At 45.6% G+C, this 24,000-nt stretch overlaps 1 protein-coding gene across 5 annotated transcripts in view; it reads left to right on the forward strand.

The window, feature by feature from the left end:
* PTGER3 (prostaglandin E receptor 3) overlaps positions 1-24,000 on the forward strand; it is a 136,367-nt gene that overhangs the window by 24,344 nt on the left and 88,023 nt on the right. For all 5 annotated transcript variants that reach the window (XM_056814931.1, XM_056814932.1, XM_056814929.1 and 2 more), the window contains exon 2: positions 6,087-6,275. In XM_056814931.1, coding sequence (XP_056670909.1) covers positions 6,087-6,275 — 189 coding nt within the window. The remainder of the gene's footprint in view (positions 1-6,086; positions 6,276-24,000) is intronic.

The following is a 24,000-nucleotide window of genomic DNA, read 5'->3' on the forward strand; positions in this document are numbered from 1 at the left end:
AGCCAGCCAGGTTGTTCAAAGCAACCCCAGAGCTGAGCTCAGAAAGACGAAAGAGCCCAGATAACATTTGGCCTGTGGAAAGAGGCCCAGAAACACTGATTTCATTAATAACTTGGAAATGCATAAAAGGCAGCAGAGTGGAGCCCGAGGGCTTCCCGCCAGCTTCCTTCGGTTCTCTCCAATTCATTTCCATGCAATAAGGAATGCTTGCTCCTCCCCCCGCGCAGTTTTTGGTGCTGTAGCTCCAGGCATGCGTCAACCCAGAATCCTCGTTTTCAAACATGGAACCGTCACTCCTGGCGTTATGTAATAGAGTAAAAATGCACAACTGCGTACAAGATCCTTCCTGCTTTGCCAAGTGATGGGGCAAGAGGAGAACTGGGAGGCCGAGAGGAACCCCCTTGGCCTCAGGGAGGCTCCCAGGTGCTTGGAGTCCGCAAGGGCGCCCCAGGGGACTCTGACATGGCTGTCCAAGGTCACCTTTGCTCCTTTGACAGCAGCCACCGATGGTCAGAACTAACAGAGATTTTCATCTTTTTGTTTTGATAAAAATTGAGGCTCAGAGCCCCAAAGGGACGTGATCACAGTCACACGGTGAATAAATATAAAAAACAAGATTTGAACCCAGATCTTTCTGGATTCAAGCCTGTTGTACTATGTTTCTCTTTTGTCAAGCCATCGCTCTTAAAAAACATGGCGCCTGGGTCTGGGGTGGGCGTATGCAGCCTGGTGCATGCAGGCAGAACGACTCCATCTGTGTCCACGTAGAACAGACTCCTCGCTGCCTTTGGCCAGAGTCAAGCAGGTGTGGGGGAGGCCGAGAGACACCGCCATGCCTCCCTTGAGTCTCCATGTACCCATTTGTCATCCTTTATTTTATTTCCAAACTCTCCTCTCGGGCTGGAGATAAATCCGAGTCCTGGAAGAGCTAAAGCAGTTCCAGGAACTCAGCGTGGAGGCGGCTTTTTTCCGTGCTCCAACCTAAACAATCCAAAGCCTGTTCACACACAGAGACAACTGTGAAACGTTTCTATCACCGTTTGATGCCCTCGTGCCGGAGAGGTCCCCTCCTGAGCCCCAGTGGCCTGGATCGAAGTTTTTTATGCTTTTCTTGCCAACGTTTCCCTCTGCCTCCTCTCCCGTGTGAACCGTCTCTGGAAACAACGGATAAGAAGAGAAAGAGAAAAAAGGGGTTCAGCCAGACTAACTCACGTGTTCAGCTTTTGGACCCCCTTTATAATGGGGGGGGAGGAGGAGGAGCATTTTCTGGGCTTTTTCCTAGGGCTGACCCTGCAGGGATTCCTCTTTTCCTTTGCTATAGTTACTTCTTTTGGAGTTTCTTCATTCCTCTGCATCAGTTCATAGAAGCCTTCTCCTGCTTCTCTGGGTCCCTCATGGACATTGTTCCTTTAAGTCTTGGTCCTCAACAGACCGTCCCTTGGTGGGTTGGGGTACAGCCAGTCCTGGAAGTGGGAAGTCCGGGGTTCACATCTGGCCTCAGACCCTTCCTAGCTGTGGTACCCTGGGCAAGTCCCTTAACCCACATTGACTAGCACTTCCAGCAATTCCTCCGTGGAACCAATCAACAATATTGATTCTAATTCAGAAGAAGGTAGCCATTGAGCCAACAGGAATTGATTATATATCATCGATATAACCTAGATATTTGCTCTCAGGGCAACAGTAACCAACCACAGCTGAGTAATCAGCCCCAAGTGATCCCATCAGAGGGAAGACCCCAACATGTTGACCATGGCTGCCCTCCATTGGGGTTGGGGTTTGGGGAGGGGCTTTCTCTGGCTTACCCCTTGAAAGCCTCCTATTGGTTCTGGCCATTGGGTACCGCTTCCTCTAGATGCCAAGCTTTGGGTGGAAGCCTCGGTGGCCTCGACCTGCTTTCTGATTCCGACCCTTCTCTAGGACTGGAGATCCTCCTCCGACAAGGCTCTGCCGGGCACTCGCTTTCACTCCTTCTGCTTACATCTTGGGTTCATGATTTCTGGAGAAGTTACAGCAGCCAGACTGTGTTTGTGTTATGTCTCTGCACCCATGTCAAGCGCTGTCTGAGGCCCTTGGCTGGAACACTCCATGGCTCCGCGGCTGGTGATGAGTGCCTGGAAATGTGGCACTGATTTACTGAGCAGTGAAGTGGGCAGGAAGCTGCCACTGGTAAAATTAAAACAACGACTTCTTGACTGTTTCCAAAAGAAGAGAGTGGACGAGGGGGGAAACCCTGTCATTGCCATAGTAATAAAGTTTAAAAATAAAAGCTTTAATGTTTAGAAAGCATTTTACATACAGTATCCTCAAAACAACCTTTTGCTATTATCATCCCCGTTTTATAGATGAGAAGATGGAGGGCAAGAAAGTAGGTGACTTGCTCAGTCACATAGCCAGTGTCCAAGGAAGGATTTGAACTCAGCTCTTCCTGCCTCCAAATCAAATGAACATGAGATTCTAGGATTTTTTGAAGACTGGTTTTTCTTCTTTCTCCCTTTGACTCATTGTCCCTTGTTTTGCCTTTGGGGGCCAAGCAGAAGATATCTAACCCCTTTTCCAAATGGTGATGATTCACGGGGAGAAAGCAGCTGCCATGAGCTCCATCCCTTCTGCATGATATTGCCATTCTCAACTCAACTTCATTGAGTTCAGGAAACGTTCAGCATCCGCTACTATCTACAGGTTCTTGTTAATGATCCTCATATAAGGTTTTCTCCCTCTTCCTTTGTCACACATCCAGATTGATCACTGATCCTATCCACCGGGCCTCTGTGATAGCTCTTCCTTCTCAACCATTCCCACTGCTGCCATCTTGGTTCAAGCCCTCAGTAACGTTGGACTGGATTTTCCCGTTAGCTTCCTAATCTTCCTTCTATCTTCTGGTCTCTTTGCCTTCCATATTATTCATGCCTCGTAGTAGTGGGTTGTTTTTCTAAAAACAGCAATAACAATAAAAGGAATCCCCGGTGCTATTTTTATTTTATTTATTGATTTTGTTTTCTATTATTGCTATAACCTGCCTTTTACCCTCTCATCGTATCCCTCCAGTTCCCAGTGAAAACCCAAGCACAGTAAAAGCTCTGTTATCAAACAGCAGAGTCAAACAAAACAACTCCAGTGTTGTCCATGCCCCAAAGAAAGCTGTCTCTGGCAGGACTGAGTCCATCAGAAGGTGGGCTCAGGGCGGGGGCTATTAGGAGTTCTCTGGAATCGTGGTTGGTCGTGGTGTTGATCAGAGTTCCCAAACCTCTCCAAGTTGTTTGCTTTTTGTCATTTTAGAGATGGTCCTGTGGGTTCTGTTTGCTTCACTCTGCATCTGTTTGGGTCTCCCAATAGAGTTCTGAAACTCGCCCCTTCCTCATTTCTCACAACACAGGAGTATTTGATCACATTCATATTCCATCATTTGTTGAGACCCTCCCCAGTTGATGGGCACCCCCTCAATTTCCAATCCTTCAACACCACAGAAAGAACCACTATGAATGGGTCCACATGAGTCCGTTTCCTCTGTCTTTGATCTCTTTGGGTGAGAAGTAGGATTTCTGGGGCAAAGGATATCTTGCCCAATTAATAGCTCTTTGGTAATAGGTCCAAATTCCTTTCTGAATTGGCCAGAAACCAATAGGAATGAATGCTTCTAAGAACTTGGTCCTAATGGTATAGGTATGGCCATAGTGCTTCCCTTCAGAAAACTTTCAGTGCCTACTTAGTGAATCAAGATCTCCTCCCATCTCCTTATCACACAGTGCTCCATCAGGTGGTCTTACTCAAGTGAATTGACCTCATCCCCCAACATGCCAACGCTTCTACCTCTGAACTTTGGCTCCCCTGGTTCCCTGCCTTTTGGGGCCTCCCCCCACTCTTTCTGCCTATGGCTATCCCCAAGGCCCAGCTTAGAGCCCTTTTCCTTTCCCCTTCTGTTTCTTGATTCCTCCAGCTGCAAATGATGTCTCCCTCAGCTGATCTCCAAAGTCTAGAATCCAATTGCATATATTTTGGAGGGGGAAAGTGGTTCTGGATCTGTCTTTTCATTAGAGTGGAGAATGTCTGGTGTGGACAATCCCTCCCCATATACAGCTCACCATCTTGCTTGTTAATGCAGTGGTTTAGTGGCTTGTTCAGGATTATTCAGCTCTGGCATGTGTCAGAAGCAAGACTTGAACTCAGGGGTTCTTGGCTCCCCTTTACTTAGCCCAGTGCCTGGCACATCCTGGGTGTTGAAGAAGTGCTAACTGACTGAAGCTCTCTTCTACCTACCACCCCACAACGTCCCAGAGCTCTTGTCAGATTGTCATTTAGCTTTTTCCTCCTCTGATCTCTCTACACGGTCAGTTCTTCGGGAGTCAGGATTCCGGATTCTTGATGGTTTGAATGGAATCTTGTTTCTTACCTAACCTCCCCATGCTTTAGCAGATGGCCCGAGGGTGGGAGGAGGCCATAGCAACCCTTCTTCAGCATCTTTGGACAGGCTTGCCAGCCAGCCCCCAATTCCATGGCGCGCCCAGGGCACGCCATGGGCCATCGGGAGGTCACCCTTGCCATCATATGGCCAAGGCCCGTTCAAGCTTCAGTAGCTATGTGGTCTGCCCCGATTCCTCAAAGTGGGTGCATGTAGAAAGGAGCCCAAGAACCACTGCACTCTAAACCTTTGAGACTGGACCTGTGATTGCAGTGGTCCAGGGACCTTCTGATGAGGAAAATCCTTCTAGCAATTCACATCCTCCATTCTATAACATGAGCTCCTAGACAGGTGCTGGGGACACTGAAGAGTCACACGATGTGCCCAGGACCACCTAGACAGTATGGATCAGAAGTAGGACTTGAACTCAGATCTTCAGGATTTGGGGGCAGAGATGAGCTCTCCATTCATGCACCAGCTCCCTATCCAGTGCCTAATTCCCATCCCTTCCTTTAGCACAGAAATCCCCATTTCCAGAGCCAGCAGACTTCAAAGGCAAGGCTGCAGCTGTAGAGAAATGAAGGTCATGCCACTGGAAGTTGGCCTGCCCACAATGGCCCTGAACCCTGTCCTTCGCTTTGAAGCTGCCTAGCCTCCTCCTCTGTCCTTACCCCTCTAGGGCTTGCCTGCAGTAGGGGAGCTCCGACATGACTCCATGTGTTATAATGAGGCTCTGCTGTACTAGGAAATTGTTGGGAGTCGGAGGGTCACCGTGTTTCCATTGGCCTCGAAGCCTGCTCCTTGGGTGCTTAATGTTTCTTTGACCCAGGCAGTAGCTGGATTTTTCCCTGAAAGCAAGAAGACAGATGACTTCAGTTAATTGTGAGCTGGGCTCTTTTCAACCTTCTTAAATTCTGTGCTCTCAGAAGCCTGAGAACTGGATTTTAGGTTTAATTAATGCCAAAAGGATCAATGTGGGAAAAATATTTTCCATCCATTTTTGGCAATTTGTGGTGAGTCGCTTAAACCCTGTGCGGCTCAGTTTCCTAATCTGTAAAATGGGGGTTAGACTAGATGACCTCTGAGGTCCCTTTCAGGCCCAGATCTATGACACACAGACAAAGAAGTGGAATAAATCGTCCTTGGCGGCCAGGAATTGGGACTGGGTGTGAATTCGGCATATTTCCCTTGGGCCGGAATGAATGACCACATTTTATGTAATTATAACTTCCAATAGTGAGAGTTGACTATGTTGGATTTCTTTGGTCTTTTGAAAAGACTTTTCATGGCCCACATTTACCTCCCAATTCCCACCCAACAAGCCTTTCTGATGTGCCCAAGTCGGGGCAGAAAGAGTGGAACATACCGGAAAGGACTGAAGAACAATTTGGGGGCCTATGTGCCAGGCACTGTGCTGAGCAGATCCAGAGAGTGGCAAAAGGCCATCCTAGCCCTCCAGAGCTCAGTCTAGCGAGGGAGCCCATTGGGAGTAGCTGAGCTACTCCCTGAAAGAAGTCAAGGGTGGCAGGAGGTGGAGACGAATGCTTTAGTCGCCCCTTGCACTAGCCCGCCGTGCTCTGCTCTCTGACCTATTTGACTCGGTTTCTAGGAGTGTAGACGCCAGGGAAAGAGATGTCTGCATGAATCCTCCCGCTAATGGCCCGATGCCTTTGTCTCTCTTTCCCAGATTCTGATGCTGAAAATGATCTTCAGCCACACCTCGATGGACCACTGCAAGACGCTGGGCTTCCACGGAGAGAGACCCAAGGAGTGCGACTTCTTCTTGACGGCCATCCGCCTGGCTTCCCTCAACCAGATCTTGGACCCCTGGGTCTACCTGCTGCTCCGCAAGATCCTCCTCCGGAAGTTCTGTCAGGTAGCAAACGCCGTCTCCAGCTGCTCTCGCGAAGGACACAAAGGTCAGCCCGTCTCGTTGTCCAACGAGATCATGCAGACGGGAGCCTGAGAGAGAGCCTCCAAGCAGCCCACATGCTAACCGCTCGTGACCACGAGTAGTCTTAGACCCTCCTGGGAATCTTGGCGTCCGCAGCATGCCCGTCCTTGTGTATCCAGGCGGAATGAATTCTTGGCATCAGGCTAAACGGCCTCAAAAGACCCGATAAGCCCCCGCCCCCTGCCCCGCCCCCCAGTGCCAAAAACACAGAATCTGAACTCTAAGCCAGTGGAGCTGCCTCTGCCGCCATCTCCCGCTGCCTCGTGTCGCTCCAGTGTGTCGCCTCCATGTGATTGTCCGTGTGGCCGTGCGTCTCGCTTGCTGCGCATTCTCCAGGGCTGTCGCCTGCCTCTGATCTCATCCCAGTCAAGGCTGGCTCCAACACGAGCGGCCTTTTGGAATGCTCTTCTGCTCCCAAATCCCTTTGACTTTCTCTGCATATATCCTCTCTGTGCTTCTCTGTGTCAATGTATCTCCACGATAGACTATACCGCCGGGGCAGGAATCATTGCCTGTTGGTTGGTCTGACGCTGGTGTACAGGAGGCGCTTAAAAAGTGCTTAGTAGGTAAACGAAGGAGCCAGCGTTTATTAAGTACACAGGAGGTGCTTAATAAATGCTTGTTGGGTGGATGGTGAAGGAATGAAGTAAGCCCTCCTTTAGTGCCTGCCCTGTGACCGGCTCTGGGCTGGGGGTCAGGGACCCAGAGATAAACATGGAGCAGAGGCAGGGGTGGAGGAAAGTGGGTTGTTTTGTTGTTGTTGTTTCTTTAAAGAAAATTGTGAGGACAGTGGGCTTCCGGTCCTCCTCTCTGTTACTGTGTCTGCCGGTGGTCTGTCCATCCATCCGTCTGTTTCTCTCTTTAACCTTACAGGGAGCAAGAACTTAAGGGACTTTTTCTCTTTCACTCTTCCGTGGTTGGGGGTCAAACACGAAACAAAGACAGCATCATACATTCACAAAGTGCATTAATATGGATGTTCTTTGTCATCGTGTCTAATATCTCAGCATTAAACCTGAATCTTGCACTGTTGAGCAGTTGTCTTGGTAACTGTGTCTACCCAGGTTCCAAGTACAAGTCACTGAAATGACCATCGCAAATGGTGGGGTTGGTAGTTCTGTCAAATGGGCACGGCCTCAGATGAGTAAGTCGATCTCCGGTGAACGACTCCGGTTCTTTGGGGTTTCTCTGACAAAATATATCCTGGCCTTTACTGGTTCTGAACCTACTTGGGCAGGCAATCAAGAAGTGAGTGAGGAACCTAAGACGTTGGTTAGCTTGATTCCTCCGCTCTCGGGTTCCTCCTCTGAAAACGGGGATGGTAGAATAGCAGCTACCTCACAGGGCTGGTGGGAGGCTCCACCTCCTCATCCCTGAGGGTGAGGCCACCAGGATTGCCAAAGATGGTGGTTGAGGGTCCCCTAGTTTAGGGATCCAGGGCTGAGGGACACACTTGGGAATGACGGACGGGGGCTTCCTTTTCCCGCAAAATGTTGTTTCCACAGAGAAGTCTGAGCACAGCAGTTAATCCTTGACCCTTCTGTTTGGCGCCTCCAATGAATTAAAATTTACAAACTGTCGGGCACATGCTGGTCATTGGCAATACAAACCAACAATGAAGTAGTCCCTGCACTGGTGGAGCTGGAGAAATCCCGCAAGCATTTCTCTGTCTTTTCAAAAGGTTTCTTTGTTTGGAAAGTGCCAGCCAGCCAACCCAACAGGGCTTGTTTAAGGGGCCGTGCCAGGTGTTAGGAATAGAAGGAGGACAGCCAGAAACCAGCTCAGCCTATAAGAAAAGTATCAGGAGAAATACGCTTTAAGCTCTTTTTCTGTATTAAATATGCAAGCCCATTAAACTTGTCTTTTTTGTGACTGTCCCTGGCCCTCTCTCTCTCTCTCTCTCCCGTTCTCTGTCTCCGTCTCTTTCTCTCTTCCCCTTCCTCTCTCCTTCCCTCCTCTCTCTCTGTCTCTCTATCTCTGTCTCACTGTCTCTCTCCTTCTTTCTCTCCATGTCTCTCTAACTCTGTCTGTCTCTTTCTTTCCTTCTGTCTCTCTCCTTCTCTCTCTGCCTCCCTTTCTATCACTATCTCTGTCTCTGACTCTGTCTCTCTCTATGTCTCTCTACTTCTTCCTCCTGCTTTCTCCTCTCTTTTCTTTTTCTTCTCTCTTCTCTTATTTTCTGTCACCCTCTTCTTTTTCCTTCTTTTCCTCTCTCTTTGTCTCTCTCTCTCTCTGTCTCTGTCTCTGTCTCTCTCTCTCTCTCCCCCTCTCTCTCTCCCTCTCTCTCTCTGTCTCTCCTTCTCTCCCTCTCTCTCCCTCTCTGTCTCTGTCTCTCCTTTTCTCCCTCTCTCTCTCCCTCTCTCTCCCTCTCTCTTCTTCTCTCTCCCTCTCTCTCTCACCCGGATTGCACTTGCTCTTTTGGGGTTAATTTTTTTTCTTTATGGCTTTTATATCTTCTATGCAGGGAATTAATTTAAGGAGCCAAGCATTAACCAAGCATTAGGTTAGCATAATTATTATACAAGAATTGGTTGGATCAGGAATGATCCAATGCCAAGAGAATCCAAAGGAAAGCATAGATCTTCTGAGCATGCCAATAGGATGTAGGCACTTCCTCCAGGCTAGTTTGCCAATGGAAAATATGCTGAATAAGCTATTCCAAACAGGGAAGCCCCCAAGCCTCAGCTCCCTGATGTTCCAGAATAGGGTACGGCACATAGACTGATGTCAACATATTCCTTTCCTGGCCCCCTCCGCAGTGGAATAGGGATAAGCTTCCTGCCTCCTTATTGATATCAAAGAGAAAGCCAATGGGTGGCCCAAGGGTTCCCCACAGATTCCCTGTCCTTCTCCCAGACCCGGGCCCTTTTCTAGGCCTCCCAGATGACAAGAATCTTGCTTTGGGAACATTATTCTCGAGAGAGGAGGATTCCATGAAAGGTGGGGCCACTTGGGACCTGATTGGGCAGGATGGGATGGGGCGGCATACTGATCCTCCCGGTGCCCAGATGGGTGTTGTATCCGTCCTGCAGAGAGGGTCGTGTGTGTGCAAATATGTGTGTATACATATGTGCAGATAGACATGTATGGGAGAGGTAAGATGGCAGGCCTGGGAGTTGGGAAGACTTTGAAGGGCTCAGTCCCTGCCTCTGAGCCTCAGTAGCTCTAGGACCTCGCACTAGTCCTTCAGCCTCTCCTTGTGGGTTTCTTCCCATCGAGCTGCTGACCCATTCTAAAGAGCTGTTCGGGGCGGGAGGGCTCCCACACGCTAGGACCACTTTCCCCCCAAAGAAGGCAATTTCAAGGCAGGAGTTTTCCACTGATCACATCGCAGATGTGGGTGTTGTATGGTCCTCGCGTACATCTCCAAAGGCATGTGTTGCCATGGATGGTGCCGTGGACTTAGAAAAGTATGCTTAAAGCTCGTTTCTAACCGTTGCCGGCCATCTGACACCGGGCAGGCCACTTGCCATTGCACACGGATGAAATCACAGATCCCTTGACCCTTTCCACAGCCAGACGTGTTTGTGGGAAACTCCCTTGGGAATCTTTCTCACTTAAAAGGGGGCCGTCCAGGGCAATCCCTACCGTGGTAGGTGCATTTCTATCCGGGCTGGTGCATGGAGCCAATGAAGCGAATAACCGGCCCTTCACAATACAATGCTTTCCCAGGGACACCGAGGTTCTTTATTGTCTTCTCTATCAATAAACACTGTCAGTGGCCAGTGGATGAGCCTTCTGGAAGGTACAACTGAGGAGCCTTCATCAAATGAACTAAACCTTGTCCCAAACCCCCCCCAAACCCACTTCCAGCTGGTCAAATACTTGCTGGGGGTGGGCAGTAGGGCAGCCTCTCCCAATGGCTCCTCCATATTTCTGTGCATCCTCCAGGTTGAGGGCATGGTGCGATGGGAGCGTTATGTTTTCATATAATATCTCTTATGTCACCGTAATTTCCAAATCCCCCTCTCTCACTCCTCCTCAGAGAGCTTTCCCTTGTGACAAATCATCGAAAACTAAGAGGGGAAAGAAAGCAGGTCATCAGAATTAACCAAGATCTAGCTGGGTGAGCCTGGGCGAGTCACTGGACTCCAATGGCCTAGCCCCCACCGTTCATCTACCTTGGAACCAACCAACACTTGGTGTTGATTCTAAGATAGAAGAAGGCAAGAGTTATAAACAAAACAAGACTAAGACTTCAACTGAGACCAACAGTGCCAGCAACACTCTGTCCCCACATCCTCCCCTTTGACGAGAAGGAAGTAAGGAACATTTTCTCATATCCTCTTTGGGGCTATACTTAGCCATTACAATTGCATAGTTTACGGTCTTTTTTTCCTTTTCACCCCCACCTTCCATCTTAGAATCAATAGCATGTATTAGTTCCAAGGCAGAAGAGTGGTCAGGGCTAGGCAATGGAAGTGAAGTGACTTGCCCAAGGTCACACAGCTGGGAGGCCAGATTTGAACCCAGGATCTCCCATTCCTAGGCCTGGCTCTCCATCCACTGAGCCCCTCAGCTCAGTTGGGGTCGTAGTTGTCATTCACATCTCTGTTGTCCTTGAGCTTACTATTTCCCCAATTTTGCTTAGTTGCCATGCTCCATTTTGGTTCCTACAAGTCACAATGACCATGGTAAAGGCAGGCTTTAAAGAAGGGCTTAAAAGGAAGAAGTTCTGTAAACGGGATATGGTTTGTTTCCATATTCTGTGTCACCCTTGTAGGGAGTTGAAAGCCAAAGCCTTGGAGCTGCCCTTCAGGACAGAAAAGAAAACCGTTCAGGCCAGCTTGTGCAGAAATCATGTCAACAGCATGGTGCCTTTCTTCATGCATCCCCTTGTTTCTTGGCAAGAGAGCCTGGGGCCACCCGCCCCTCCGTTCACGGAGGAGCCGAGCAACTCCCTTCAAATCCCCGGGGACATGTTATCCCCCTGCTTTGTGCCCAGCGCTGAGGATACAGGCCAGGCTGAAGTCGTCCTCGCCCTCAGCATCCTTCCACGTCCCTGGAGCATCTTCCCTTCACGGCCCTGGCTAGGAAAAGTCACTGGTTCGGGTAAGCGGGTGGCATTGGATAAAGCGTTGGGACTCCATATAGGAAGGATGGAGATGGCTGCCATTGGGAATACCAGCGCCCCCATTTCTCCGTGGCTGACCGGAGCAGGTGCTCCGCAAACGGTTATTGCCCTGAATCGAGTCGAATTCCCCCCTGGCGTCTTCCTGGGTCCTTTATCGCTAAGTCCCACGCGGTGGCCAAATCACTATTTCTAAAGCCCAGGTTGGATCCTGTTGCCGTTCCATCTCCTCCAGGATCCCTGCCTCCCAGCCACCTCGGCAGACCTCCGCCTTCCCTTCCTGGGAGCAGACCCTTCATTTAAGCACTAATAACCCCCGACAGCCCAAGACTGAAACAGGGAGGAGGAGGGTCCACTTGGCCACCTCTCTGAATACAAACTCCCATTCGAAGCTGAGAGTGAGGCTGAGCTCCCTGTAGACCAGTCGCTTGGGCTTAGGTCGCCATTGAATGGGAGAGTCTTCAGGCAAGTTGGCTCATGCAGCCAGCCTCTGTTCCATGCCCACTCCATGCCCACATGGCCTGCCCTCCATGAGCTGACAGTCAGTCAATAATCAGGTGGCATTCATGAAGCACCTGCTGTGTACAGGGCATTGTGCGAAGGAGAACTCTCAAGGAGCTCCTGGCTAAATGGGGAATTGTGTTCCCATGGATGGATCCAAAAGGGATGGAGGAGAGGAAGAGAAGGGCAAGGAAGGTCCCACCTCTGCTGTTTACCAGCTTTGTGATTTTGGATGAGTTTGCTTCACCTTCTGTGGCCTCCGTTTCTACATCTGTAAAAGGAAAGGATTAAAAACAAAACCACAAGGGCAGCTCCATGGAGCCTACAGAGTGCTGGAATCAAATCCTGCCTCTGACATGATGGTCAAGTCAATTAACTATCTGAGCCTCAGACAACATGAGCAGGTTAAAATCTGTATATGCATTGGACGAAGGGATTGCCCAGTCTCGGAGGTCACAAATCCTAGTTTCCAGGAAATGGAATGTTGATTATAATAGAAATTAGAGAAGGCATGTTCTTGTAGAGAGTATAGTGGATATAGCCTTGGACCTGGAGTCAGGAAGACCTGAGTTCAAATCCAGCCTCAGTCCCTTCCTAGCTGTGTGACCCTGGACAAGTCATTTAACACTGATTGCCTAGTCCTTCCCCATTTTCTGCCTTGGAATGAATATTGAGTATTGATTCTAAAATGGAAGGGAAGGGTTTAATGAAAATAAGTTATTGATTATTTCCAGAAAGTGCCATTTGTTCAACAGAATCAGAGCCCTGTGTTGTCATTCTGGCTTTCCCTTTAACTTGGAAACGTCCCTCACCAAGATGTGTTGTGGGGGTGAAGAGGTGCACCCCTGGGGTTTGGGAAGGATACCTTTCTGCAAGACTCGGAAACTTAGCTTAAAAATAAAAAGAGAAATGTATTACATTAGAAAGTAATGTTGAGAATGGCCAGGAGGACAGCAAGGTGGAACAGCAAGATGGAAGGCTGCTCCCAGAAGCCATCAGTTCTGGGGATTTTATACTTTTACAACAGATGCTGTGTCATGGTGTGGACGTGACTCCAGAGTGCTAGCCACTCAGGTATTCGGTGTGGGTGGGGGGTCATCTGACTGGGGTCCGCCTGGAGAACCGGGAACGACCCTCATAAAAGATTCCTTAGTTTTAGGGAACAGACAGATGTCTGAGATACAGTCTGAGAGCATCGAGGTGTAGCCTGGAGGCGCCCCTCTGTCCATCTGCAATCTAAAGGAGGATCAAAGGAGGACAATCATGTCAGGGTCCCACAGGTGTCACCGGATGTTTTAGGCTAGGAGTCACGAGGATGGAAGGGAGCAAAGGAGTGTCCCTGACAATAGTTTGCCTGAGCTTCTGGGGGTGCCATGCCCCTGTCAGGTGGACCTTGGTTTACTCATCTGCAGAAGGAAAGGATGAGGCCAGGTCGGTGTGGAGGTCTGTTACTTCTATGGTTCCTCCGCCTTGTCTGTCCACATTCCATCATGTCTGCAAGCTTTCGTTTTCCTTGGAATGGAAAGTCCTGGCTGTGGCACTGAGGAGTCCCACTGAATTCTCCCAATGAAGTCCTTTTCAGGTAGTAATCTGTGGGTTAATTGGATGTCCCTGACTGGGTCCCTGCCATTAGGAGGGTCACGGAGTGACCCACAATGACAGTTTTAATGGTGCCTATGAAGCCAATGAGAATCTCTAACCCGGTTCTTTCACCCACTGGAGATGCAAACTAGGAAGGCTTTAGCTACTCCCTTAATAGATCCCAAATGCCCCCAGCCACATGGGCAGTTCTCTTCCCAATGGAACCATTTGCTTTGCAAATCATCTGGCCACTCTGGTTGCTGCCACCTTGTTTCTAAGAGCAACCCTAACCAGGCAGGCAATCATTTGGATGACAAATGTGGTTTTTGAAAGAAGTTTGTGTTTGCTTATTAAAAAACAACTAATTTCCTCTTTGAAGTAATTTAAAGATGGCTGTGGATCCCAGGAAAGATTCCAGTAGGGACATTTCTAGTAACAGTAAAGGATTTCACAAAAATCTAACCAGAGACCTTAGACATTTTCCTAACAGTGTGACCCTGGTCAAGTCACTTCACCCTCATTGTCTAGCCCTTACCACTCTTCTACCTTGGAACCAATAATCAGTATTGATTCTAAGGCAGAAGGGAAGGGTTTTTAAAAAATCAGGCCAGCGGTCAGTTCATAGGAGATTGGCTAAATAGGCTTTGATTCCAAATTATATGAGTTGGTGTCAATCACATCTTCAGGAAACATGGACCAATATCCATCCTTGCCTTTGATCCCATTCTACAGGTTTGCTATGCAAGTCATTGAGGGTAGGGCTCAATCATCCTATGTGCATTTTTTCAACAGTATGGCCTGTTCAATTTCTGTGGCAAAACTCATAAAATGGGGGGAATCCCCTTGATAACTCCATTATCCAACTCCACTTTGTATGTTAAGGATGATGCTCTTCAGTCCATTCAGTGAAGAAAGCTTGTGGAGATTGGACTGTCTTCCTCCACAAAATCCATGAATGCTTCTTGTCCATATCAGAGAGAAAAGTGACTCTCTCTGGGCCATTTCAGAGGTTTGATGCCATGGCCAGCTCCCCCAGCACCTTATGCATCATATTGTCTTCCCTTAGGAATCAGATGGGCCAGGTCCATTGCCCTGGGTCACTCAGGAAGGAGAAGCAGGGATTTCTTTTTTAGAGGATTAGAGGCAGTGGGGAGGAGAGAAAGGAGAGCTGGCCTCTGCCTGCTCTGACACAGCCTGGGACTTTAGGCAAGTCACTTGCTTTTCAGGGCCCTTGTTAGTCATGTCTCTGGGATGGATGGAAGGAAGGAAGGAAGGAAGGAAGGAAGGAAGGAAGGAAGGAAGGAAGGAAGGAAGGAAGGAAGAAGGGAGGGAGGAAGGAAGGAAGAAGGGAGGGAGGAAGGGATGGGTGGATGGAGGGAGGGAGGGAGGAGCAGTGCATTTCTTGCCCCAGAGAATTCTGTAAGATTCTAGGTTACAGACAAGACCTGATCTGCATGGTGTAATAAAGATTAAACTGAGGAAACTATTACTGCTTGAAGTAGAGAGGATAAACTGGGGGGAACCTGCTGTTCTCTGGCTTTGACTAGAGAGGGCTGCTACAGGGACCTGAAGCTGTTTATTGTTAATGGAGGCAGAACAGAGAAATACTGGGGAATGTCACACACAGGGATGCTGGTACACAGGGGACACTGCTTATAAGAGACTGCCCTGGAGTTTACTCTGGGGTTTTGCCTATTGATCCCTAACAATGGCTGATCTATTTCCTAACTCCTTCCTCCCTCACTCCCTCCTCCAACCCTCTTCCTCCTGCCACCCTTCTCCTCCCAATGTTCCCTCCCCCCTGAGTGAATTATAAAATACTCTAAGTTTCTTTCTCAGGTAAGGGGTTTATTGGGAAACAGGATGGGAAACTGAGGTAAGGGGGATGAGGAAGTCCCTAATCTAAATGAATGATTGAGAAAGTAGTCCAGTCATAAACTATGACTCTTAGACAGGGAGATGGAGGACAATGGCTTTTCAAGATCTTCTTTCTTCTTCTTCAGCCAAGTTTCTCTTCTCAGTATCAACTTCACCTGCTCAGAATCAGAGAAACCCAAAATCCAAATCAGCTTCACAAAGATCTTTCAGTCAGCCTTAAACCTCCAGGGAGAGAGAGAGAGTCAGTCCCCCAGTCAGAGACAAAGTCGAAAAGCCAAGTTTGCTCCCCAAGGCCCTTTCAGCCAGCTTCAAACCTCCAAGGAAAAAGTGGCTTCCAGTCAGACACAGAGACCAAAAAACCCCTGCCCCCTGGTCAACTCCAACTGCTCAGAGCCAGAGAGCCAGAGACTAAGTTCAAAAGCCCAGTTTCTCTTCTCAGTACGGCCAGCCAAAATCTTCCAGGGAAAAGAGTGACTTCTAGTCCCAGACACAGAGAGCAAAAGCCCCTTCCCCCAGCTCCAACTGCCAACAACCGGGGACATTCTGTTGGAACCTTCTTTTGCATCTTGGTCCGCAGGTCCTGCAAAAACTTCTCTCCTCATATCTCTATCGCAATGGGTCAAGGCATTTCTGGGCTCGGAGTTCCCAGTGCTGATGAGATCAGATCACAACTACAGAAAGGAAAGAAGAAAAGAGATGACAGGGAGGACAGAAGGACCTCTTGGGGAGGACTCAGTCATTTTCATTTCTGTCCTCCTTATTAAAATTGTTGTTGACTTCCTGACAAGAATCCAGAATGATACCAGGTTGGCTACTGGGCAGCCCTGAATTTGTTATGGATAGACTTTGGGCATTTAATGTAGTGAAAGTGATGCCAATCTGTCACCAGGCACTCACTAGGTGCCCACTCGGGGCTGGGGACTGGGCATGCCAATTTAACCCAAGCTCAGCAATGGCTGAAGTTCCTGGTATCAACGTGGAATCTAGAAACCCCAAAGAGCCTAGTAGCCTAGTAAGGTCTGATGAACCCCAAGTTTCAGGACTAACTTGTTTGTCTTTGTTCCTATGAGAATCCATCCTGAAGGGAATCTCAGGCTAGCAGTTTCAGACTGAATAATGGACCCCAAGGTAAATGAAAAGCCCAAGCCCAAGCCAAGTGACTCTTTAGCTCAGTAGGCAGTGCGTCATTCTCATAGCTGAAGGTCCCGAGTTAGATCCTTGAAAAGAGGGTATGATACAGTGGGAGAGGCTTCTGGAGACAAGAAGTCACTTGGCTTGGGCTTGGACCCATCTGAAGGCTATTGTCTTTACCTTGGAGTCCATTATTCAGTCTGAAACTGCTAGCCTGAGATTCCCCTTCAGGGTAGATTCCCAGGGAACAGAGAACAAGTACAAACTTTGGGGTCTCCAACTTACAACCTAGTCCTAAAACTTGGGGTTAAACAGATCTTACTAGGCTACAAGTTTGGGGTTTCTCGATTCCATGTTGATACAGGTAATCCTAATGTAGAGTCTGAGCTAGAAGGAACCCAAGAGGTCCTTGCCATTCACAAAGAAGGAGACAGCAGTGGACAATAGAGGAAGGAATTGTAAGAGACGCCAGATAAATAGACTTCTGTCACACAAATAGCCACTTTTCTTTTTTCTTTTTAATATTATTTTATTTGGTCGTTTTGCCACTTTTCAAAATGGTGCCACTAATCAACTGTCTGGAGGTAGGAGAGTTGAGGGCTAATAGTTATGTCTTCTCTGGCGTCTCTTCCAGTCCCCCATTCTTCTCCAACAATATCCTGCTAATTATACATTTTACAAAAGAGGATCTGTAACTTGTCTAAGATTGCCCAAGTAATAAATATCAGAGACAGAATTTGACAGAATTTGAACTCAGGACCTTTGACTTCAGGGTTAGTTCTCTTTCTAATGGATTGATCGCATTACTGATTTTAGTGTTCTCTGGATAATTCATGCTGTAATAATATTCTGGCAAGTTCATTCCAGTTCAGCAAACACATTAAGTCTGCTGCAAGCAAGTTCTGCTTAATGGTAGGGATGAAGTGGGGGGATATGAGATCAAATTTTAAAAATAGCCCCCACCCTTGAGTAGCTTCCACTCCACCTGAATGCAAACAGACAAATCCTGGAGGACCCCAGCCTCGCCTCCATCACCTCCTGGGCAATGAGGTCCAGTGACAAGCCTTGAGGAAATGGACAACATAGGAGCATTCAGTTCCGAGACATCTCTGGGTTCTCAGGTTAGGCATTAGCAGAAGCAATAAAGGCAGAAATGACTGTCCACAAAGAGAGGAATAGAAGCAGGGAGGTCAAGATTCTTCTTGGAGGACACAAGATGAAATGACTTACCTTAGGTCACACAGCTGTTCCAATGTCCCACTCCGTCTGAGTCAGTGTCCAGTTAATAAAAAAGAAAAAAATCATTTTAACTTTAGCAGAAGAAAAGGGGCATCAGGGAGAAGACCAGCTTCATCTCCTTTTGGACCAGAAGACATTGGTGTGTGAAAAGTGGGCATTGCTTGAAATAGCTGTTTGTCTTCATTGGCTTAGAAGTAAATGGAAGCGTCACTTAGGAGGTCTCTCCTCCGAGATGTGACTGAAGATGCTGGCACTTTAATGAGAAAAGGGATGGAAAGATCTTTGTAGGAAACAGAGCACAGTGCACAGGTATGCTGTTGTGCCCTCTGTTAGAAGCTCCCTTTGATCGTATCCTCAGAATAGCTAGGCTTATCTCCAATTGGATCTCCAAGTTTAATTTCAGTTAAATAAACTTGGCTTCTGGATTGTGGAAACCAAGTACAAGATACAAGTGCGCGACTGTTTGGACAACATTGGAGACAGAGCCAGTCTGTGTGTTGACAAAGATGTGCGCTGTGTTTGTCAACAAAAATAGTTTGCTGTTCCAAGGAGCCCTCCGTCCTTGTTTCCTTTACAGTGGCTCCTCCCAGCACCATGCTGAGGTTGGAAGGGCTTAGCCCCAGGAGACCCTAAAGAGAGCTGTCCTGTGAGAGCTGGAGGGAGAGCTGGCCCTTTGGGCAACTGTGGAACCAGCCTATTGAGCACTGCTTAGAATAATGGTTTTCAATGCAAAAAATACGATCGCCAAGGAAATCAATTATGTTGGAATGCAGTTAGCAAAAAGCAAAAATGGTCTCCAACTTAAAAGCTCCTCATTTTTAGTCCAATGAACTCATTTTACAGATGGGGAAACTGAGGTTCAGAAAGGTCACTTGGCATGGCTGAGGGGACAGATATTTAATCCATTCTGAAAGCAAAGCTCTATGTTTCTTAACCTACTTCAGGGTTTTCCTATTACCTCCAGGATCAAATACGAATTCTAAGAGATGTGAAGGACAATTGGTACAGGGACATGAAACAAAATGCTGAAATTCAATATTCTGTGCCTCTTGTTATTTCTAGGATTGAGTGTAGACTCAGATTTGGCATTTAAAGCCCTTTACCACCAGGCTCCCACCTCCCTATCCAGGCATAGTTTATAGACATGACCCCCTTCCTACACTCTGTAGTCTATTAAATGTGGCCACCTGCCTCCTCCTCTCTGGTGACATCCAGTCTGCCACCTCCAGGGTTCTCCATCCTGGGATGCTTCCCTTCCTCATCTCATCCTCTTAGAACCAATTGCAACCTTTTCTATGAGGTCCTCCCTCCTTCCTTCCTTCCTTCCTTCCTTCCTTCCTTCCTTCCTTCCTTCCTTCCTTCCTTCCTTCCTTCCTTCCTTCCTTCCTTCCTTCCTTCCTTCCTTCCTTCCTTCCTTCCTTCCTTCCTTCCTTCCTTCCTTCCTTCCTTCCTTCCTTCCTCCCTTCCTCCCTTCCTCCCTTCCTCCCTTCCTCCCTTCCTCCCTCCCTCCCTCCCTCCCTTCCTCCCTCCCTCCCTTCCTCCCTCCCTCCCTCCCTCCCTCCCTTCTTCCCTTCCTTCCTTCCTTCCTTCCTTCCTTCCTTCCTTCCTTCCTTCCTTCCTTCCTTCCTTCCTTCCTTCCTTCCTTCCTTCCTTCCTCCCTTCCTTCCTCCCTTCCTCCCTCCCTTCCTTCCTCCCTTCCTTCCTTCCTTCCTTCCTTCCTTCCTTCCTTCCTTCCTTCCTTCCTTCCTTCCTTCCTTCCTTCCTTCCTTCCTTCCTTCCTCCCTTCCTTCCTCCCTTCCTCCCTCCCTCCCTCCCTCCCTTCCTTCCTTCCTTCCTTCCTTCCTTCCTTCCTTCCTTCCTTCCTTCCTTCCTTCCTCCCTTCCTTCCTCCCTTCCTCCCTCCCTCCCTCCCTCCCTTCCTTCCTTCCTTCCTTCCTTCCTTCCTTCCTTCCTTCCTTCCTTCCTTCCTTCCTTCCTTCCTTCCTTCCTTCCTATCTGTCTCTGTCTCTGTTTCTCCCTCCCTTCTTCCCTCCCTCCAGTGGTTCTATAATATTGTTCCTGTCTGGCTGCTTATAATATTTTTCTCCTTGACCTGGGGGCCCTAGCATTTGGCTATAGTATTCCAAGGAGTTTTCATTTTATGATCCCTTTTAGGTGGTAATTGGTTGGTTCTTTCCATTTTCATTTTACTCTCTGGATCTAAGATACTGAGAGTAGTTTTCCTTGATAATGTCTAGACTTTTTTATTTTCAATCATGGCTTCATGTAGTCCAATAACTCTTATCTCTTTTTGACCTATTTTCAAAGTCAGTTCTTTTTCCAATGTTATATCTCACATTTTATTCCATTTTAAAAATTCTTTTGACTTTTAAAATTATTTTGATTACTATTTAATTGTTTCTTGATTTGATGCATTATCTTAAAGTTACCAGAGATAATAGAAAACTTCTTGACACTTAGAAATATCCCAAGGTGGAGATAGTTACTTCCCCCTCATTAGAGTTCCTTAAGCAAAGGCAGAATATCTCCTTGTCATGGATGTTGTACCAGTAGTGAGGTTTTCTCTTCTGATGGAAATTGATCTCAATAATCACTGATTTTTCTTCCAACTTTGGGAATCCATGAATCTATGGCTCCATATGACCTAGGCCCATGGTGGTGAACCTATGGAACATTTGCTAGAGGAGGCTCTCAGAGCCCTCTCTATGGACATGCGCGCCATTGCCCCAGCACAGAGTTCACCAGAGTTTGTTACTAGGGCCAAACTGCTCCCCTCCTCCTCTCCATGGGCACTTGAAGATATTTCTCACATCACCCACCCCTCTAAAATTATCACTGATCTAGGCACATGATTCATAAATCCATATACCATGGAAACAGAGAATTAAAATTAATTGAAGACTACATAACAATCTTAAAGAATGAATGGGTTAAAGAACAAGTCATAGAGGGGGCAGCTGGGTAGCTCAGTGGATTGAGAGCTAGCCCTAGAGACGGGAGGTCCTAGGTTCAAATCTGGCCTCAGGCACTTCCCAGCTGTGTGACCCTGGGCAAGTCACTTGACCCCCATTGCCTACCCTTACCACTCTTCTGCCTTGGAGCCAATACACAGTATTGACTCCAAGACGGAAGGTAAGGGGTTTAAAAAAAAAAGAACAAGTCATAGAAACAATAAATAATCTTATTGAGGAAAATGATAATAATGGGACAATATACCAAAATCTATAGGATATAGCAAAAGAGGTAATTAGAGGAAAATGTATATCTCTATTTGTTTATATCAATAAAATGGAAAAAGAACATATCAACTGGTATAAAATTAAAAATAGAGAAAAATAATGAGTTTAAACCCCCCAATTGAATATTAAACTAGAAATCCAAAAAATGAAACATGAGATTAGCAAAATTGAATGTAAGAAAATCACTGAATTAATAAATAAAACTAAGATTTGGTTTTATGGAAAAAACAGTTAAAACATTTACTAATATGATTGGGAGAGAGAGAAAGATAAACCAAATCACTAGCATCAAAAATGAAAAGGGTGAATTTACTACTAATTAACAAAAAATCAAAGAAATTATGAGTAATTGTTTTGCCCAATTATATGCCAATAAATTTAACAATTTAAGTTAAATGTAAGAATATTTACAAAAATGTAAATTACCTAGACTAACATAGGAGAAAATAGAATATCTAAGTCTAGTTTAGGAAAAGAAATTGAACAGACCATGAATGACTTTCCTTAGAAATAAGCATCAGAATTATATGGATTTATGAGAGAATTTTATTAAATACTTAAGGACCATTGAATTCCAACACTAAATAAATTATTTAGAACAATTGGCAAAGACAGAGTCCTGTCAAAAAGCTTCATATGAAGCAATTTTGATGCTGATACCTAAAACAGGAAGAGCCAAAACAGAGAAAGAAAATTATAGGCCAATTTCATTAATGAATATGGATGCAAAAATTCTAAATAAAATATTAGCTAGGAGGTTAAAACATACTACAAAGATTATACATTATGACCAAACAGGATATATATTAGGTATTCAGGGATGGTTAATGTAAAAAAAACTATTAATGATATTGATTATATCAGCAAAAAAAAAAGACACAAAATCATGTGTTTATAGCGATAGATGCAGAAGACTCTTTTAAAAAAATATAGCACTCATCAATTAAAAACACTTGAAAGGCACAGGCATGAATTGATTTTTCCCTAGAATAATATGTATATTCTTAAAATCACCAGCAAACATTATCTGTAATGGGAATAAGTTAGACAGCTTCTCTGTAAGATCAAGAGTGAAACAAGGATGTCCCTTATAACCAATATTATGTAATAAAATTATATTTAATATTAAAATGATGCTAGCAATAACCACAAGTAAAGAAAAAGCAATTGAAGGAATCAGAATGGGCAAATAGATAACAAAGCTAAATTCACAGATGATAAATAGATAGAAAATCCTAGAGATTCATCTAAAAAGTCACTTGAAACTCTCAATAATTTTAGCAAAGTAATAGAATATAAAGTAAAATCCACATAAATTGTTAACCCTCCTATATATCAATATATCAACAATGTAATGCAAGAATAGATAAGATTACCCTTTTAAAATGAACTCAGAAAATACATGAACATTATCGTAAAACACTTTTTATACAGATAAAATCCATTTTAAATACCTGGAAAAATAATTAGTTTTTGATAGATGGGCAGATCTGTTATGATTAAATTGACAATCTACCTAAAAGAATTTACTTATCCAATCCTATCCCAATGAAATTACCAAAAATTATTTTATTGAACTAGAAAAAATTATAATAAAATTCATATAGAAAAATGAAAGTTCAAGAATGTCAAAGGAATGAATGAAAACCATGTAAAGAAAGGAAGTTTCACATATAAGAATATAAGCCATTCCCCAATTAATCAATGATCAAAATACATGGACAGATGTTTTAAATTAAAGAAATCAAAGCTATATATAATTATATGAAGCAATGTGTTAAATTATTATTGATGAGAGAAATGCAAGTCAATATACTGAGATGTGTCACCCCATACCTTTCCGATTGGCTAAAATGACAAAAGGACAAAATGACAAATGTTGGAGGGGATGTGGATAAACAGAGACACCAATACACTATTGGTGGAACTGGGTGAATTGATCCATTTTGGAAACCAATCTGGATTTATACTCAAAGAGTTATAAATATCTATTTACCTACCAATTCCACTATTAGATTTATTTCCTAAGAATATCAGGGGAAAAAAAGGAAAGAACTTATATACTCTGAAATATTTAGAGCAGCTCTCTTTGTGCTGGCAAAAAGCCTGGAAATTGAAAGAATACCCATCAATTGGGAATGGCTGAACACGTTGTGGCATACAAGGGTGATGGAATACAACTACTCTGTAGCAAATTATGAGGAGGTTAATTTAGGGGAAAAATCATGAAAAGACCTACCTGAAATTATGAATAGAGAAATGATAAGAACCCAGTAAACATGATACACAACCACAGAAATATTGTTTGAAGAATGACTTGAATATGTCTCCCTACACAGAAAGAACTGATAAATAGAAATTAAATCGATAAAGGTAAAACATAGCTACTTTTGTATATACATATGCCTATATTTTTGTCTAGATTCTAACAAAATGATTTGTCAGATGATCAAAAATATATCTGTATATATATCAAAAATATATCTGTATATATATATATATATATATATTGACATGTCAAATGTCAAATGGGAGAACAGGGGGGAGAGAGTCAACTGGGCATTTTAATGTAACAAACAAACAATTTTAAATTAAAGGAACAATGGACATATAACCATAGATTTAGGACAGAAAGCAAACTTAGAGATAATCTAGTCTCAACATTAAAATGGGTATAATGAAGTGTTTACCACAATCATCACTGAATGATTGTGAGGAAAGGAGTTTGTAAATTGTAAAACTCTATGTAAGTAGGAGTTGTCACCATTTAAGTTGGTTTCAGCAGTATGGGGACTACCTCATGGCTTTCAGCTCCTCCATGATTCAGTAGATGTCTTTGAGAGTGGATGTGGTTGAACAGCCATTGCCCTGCAGCTGGTCTTCTGATGACTTGGCAAGGCTGGTTCTTAGTTCATCCTTGGGCTCTCCTGGAGGAGCTCCCCATGATCTTGTGGATGGCTGACATGACCTTGGAGAATCCACAATCATCCCCATCCCACAAGGAAAAT

The sequence above is a fragment of the Monodelphis domestica genome, chromosome 2 (assembly GCF_027887165.1).
Source record: "Monodelphis domestica isolate mMonDom1 chromosome 2, mMonDom1.pri, whole genome shotgun sequence".
In the NCBI taxonomy this organism is placed as follows: domain Eukaryota; kingdom Metazoa; phylum Chordata; class Mammalia; order Didelphimorphia; family Didelphidae; genus Monodelphis; species Monodelphis domestica.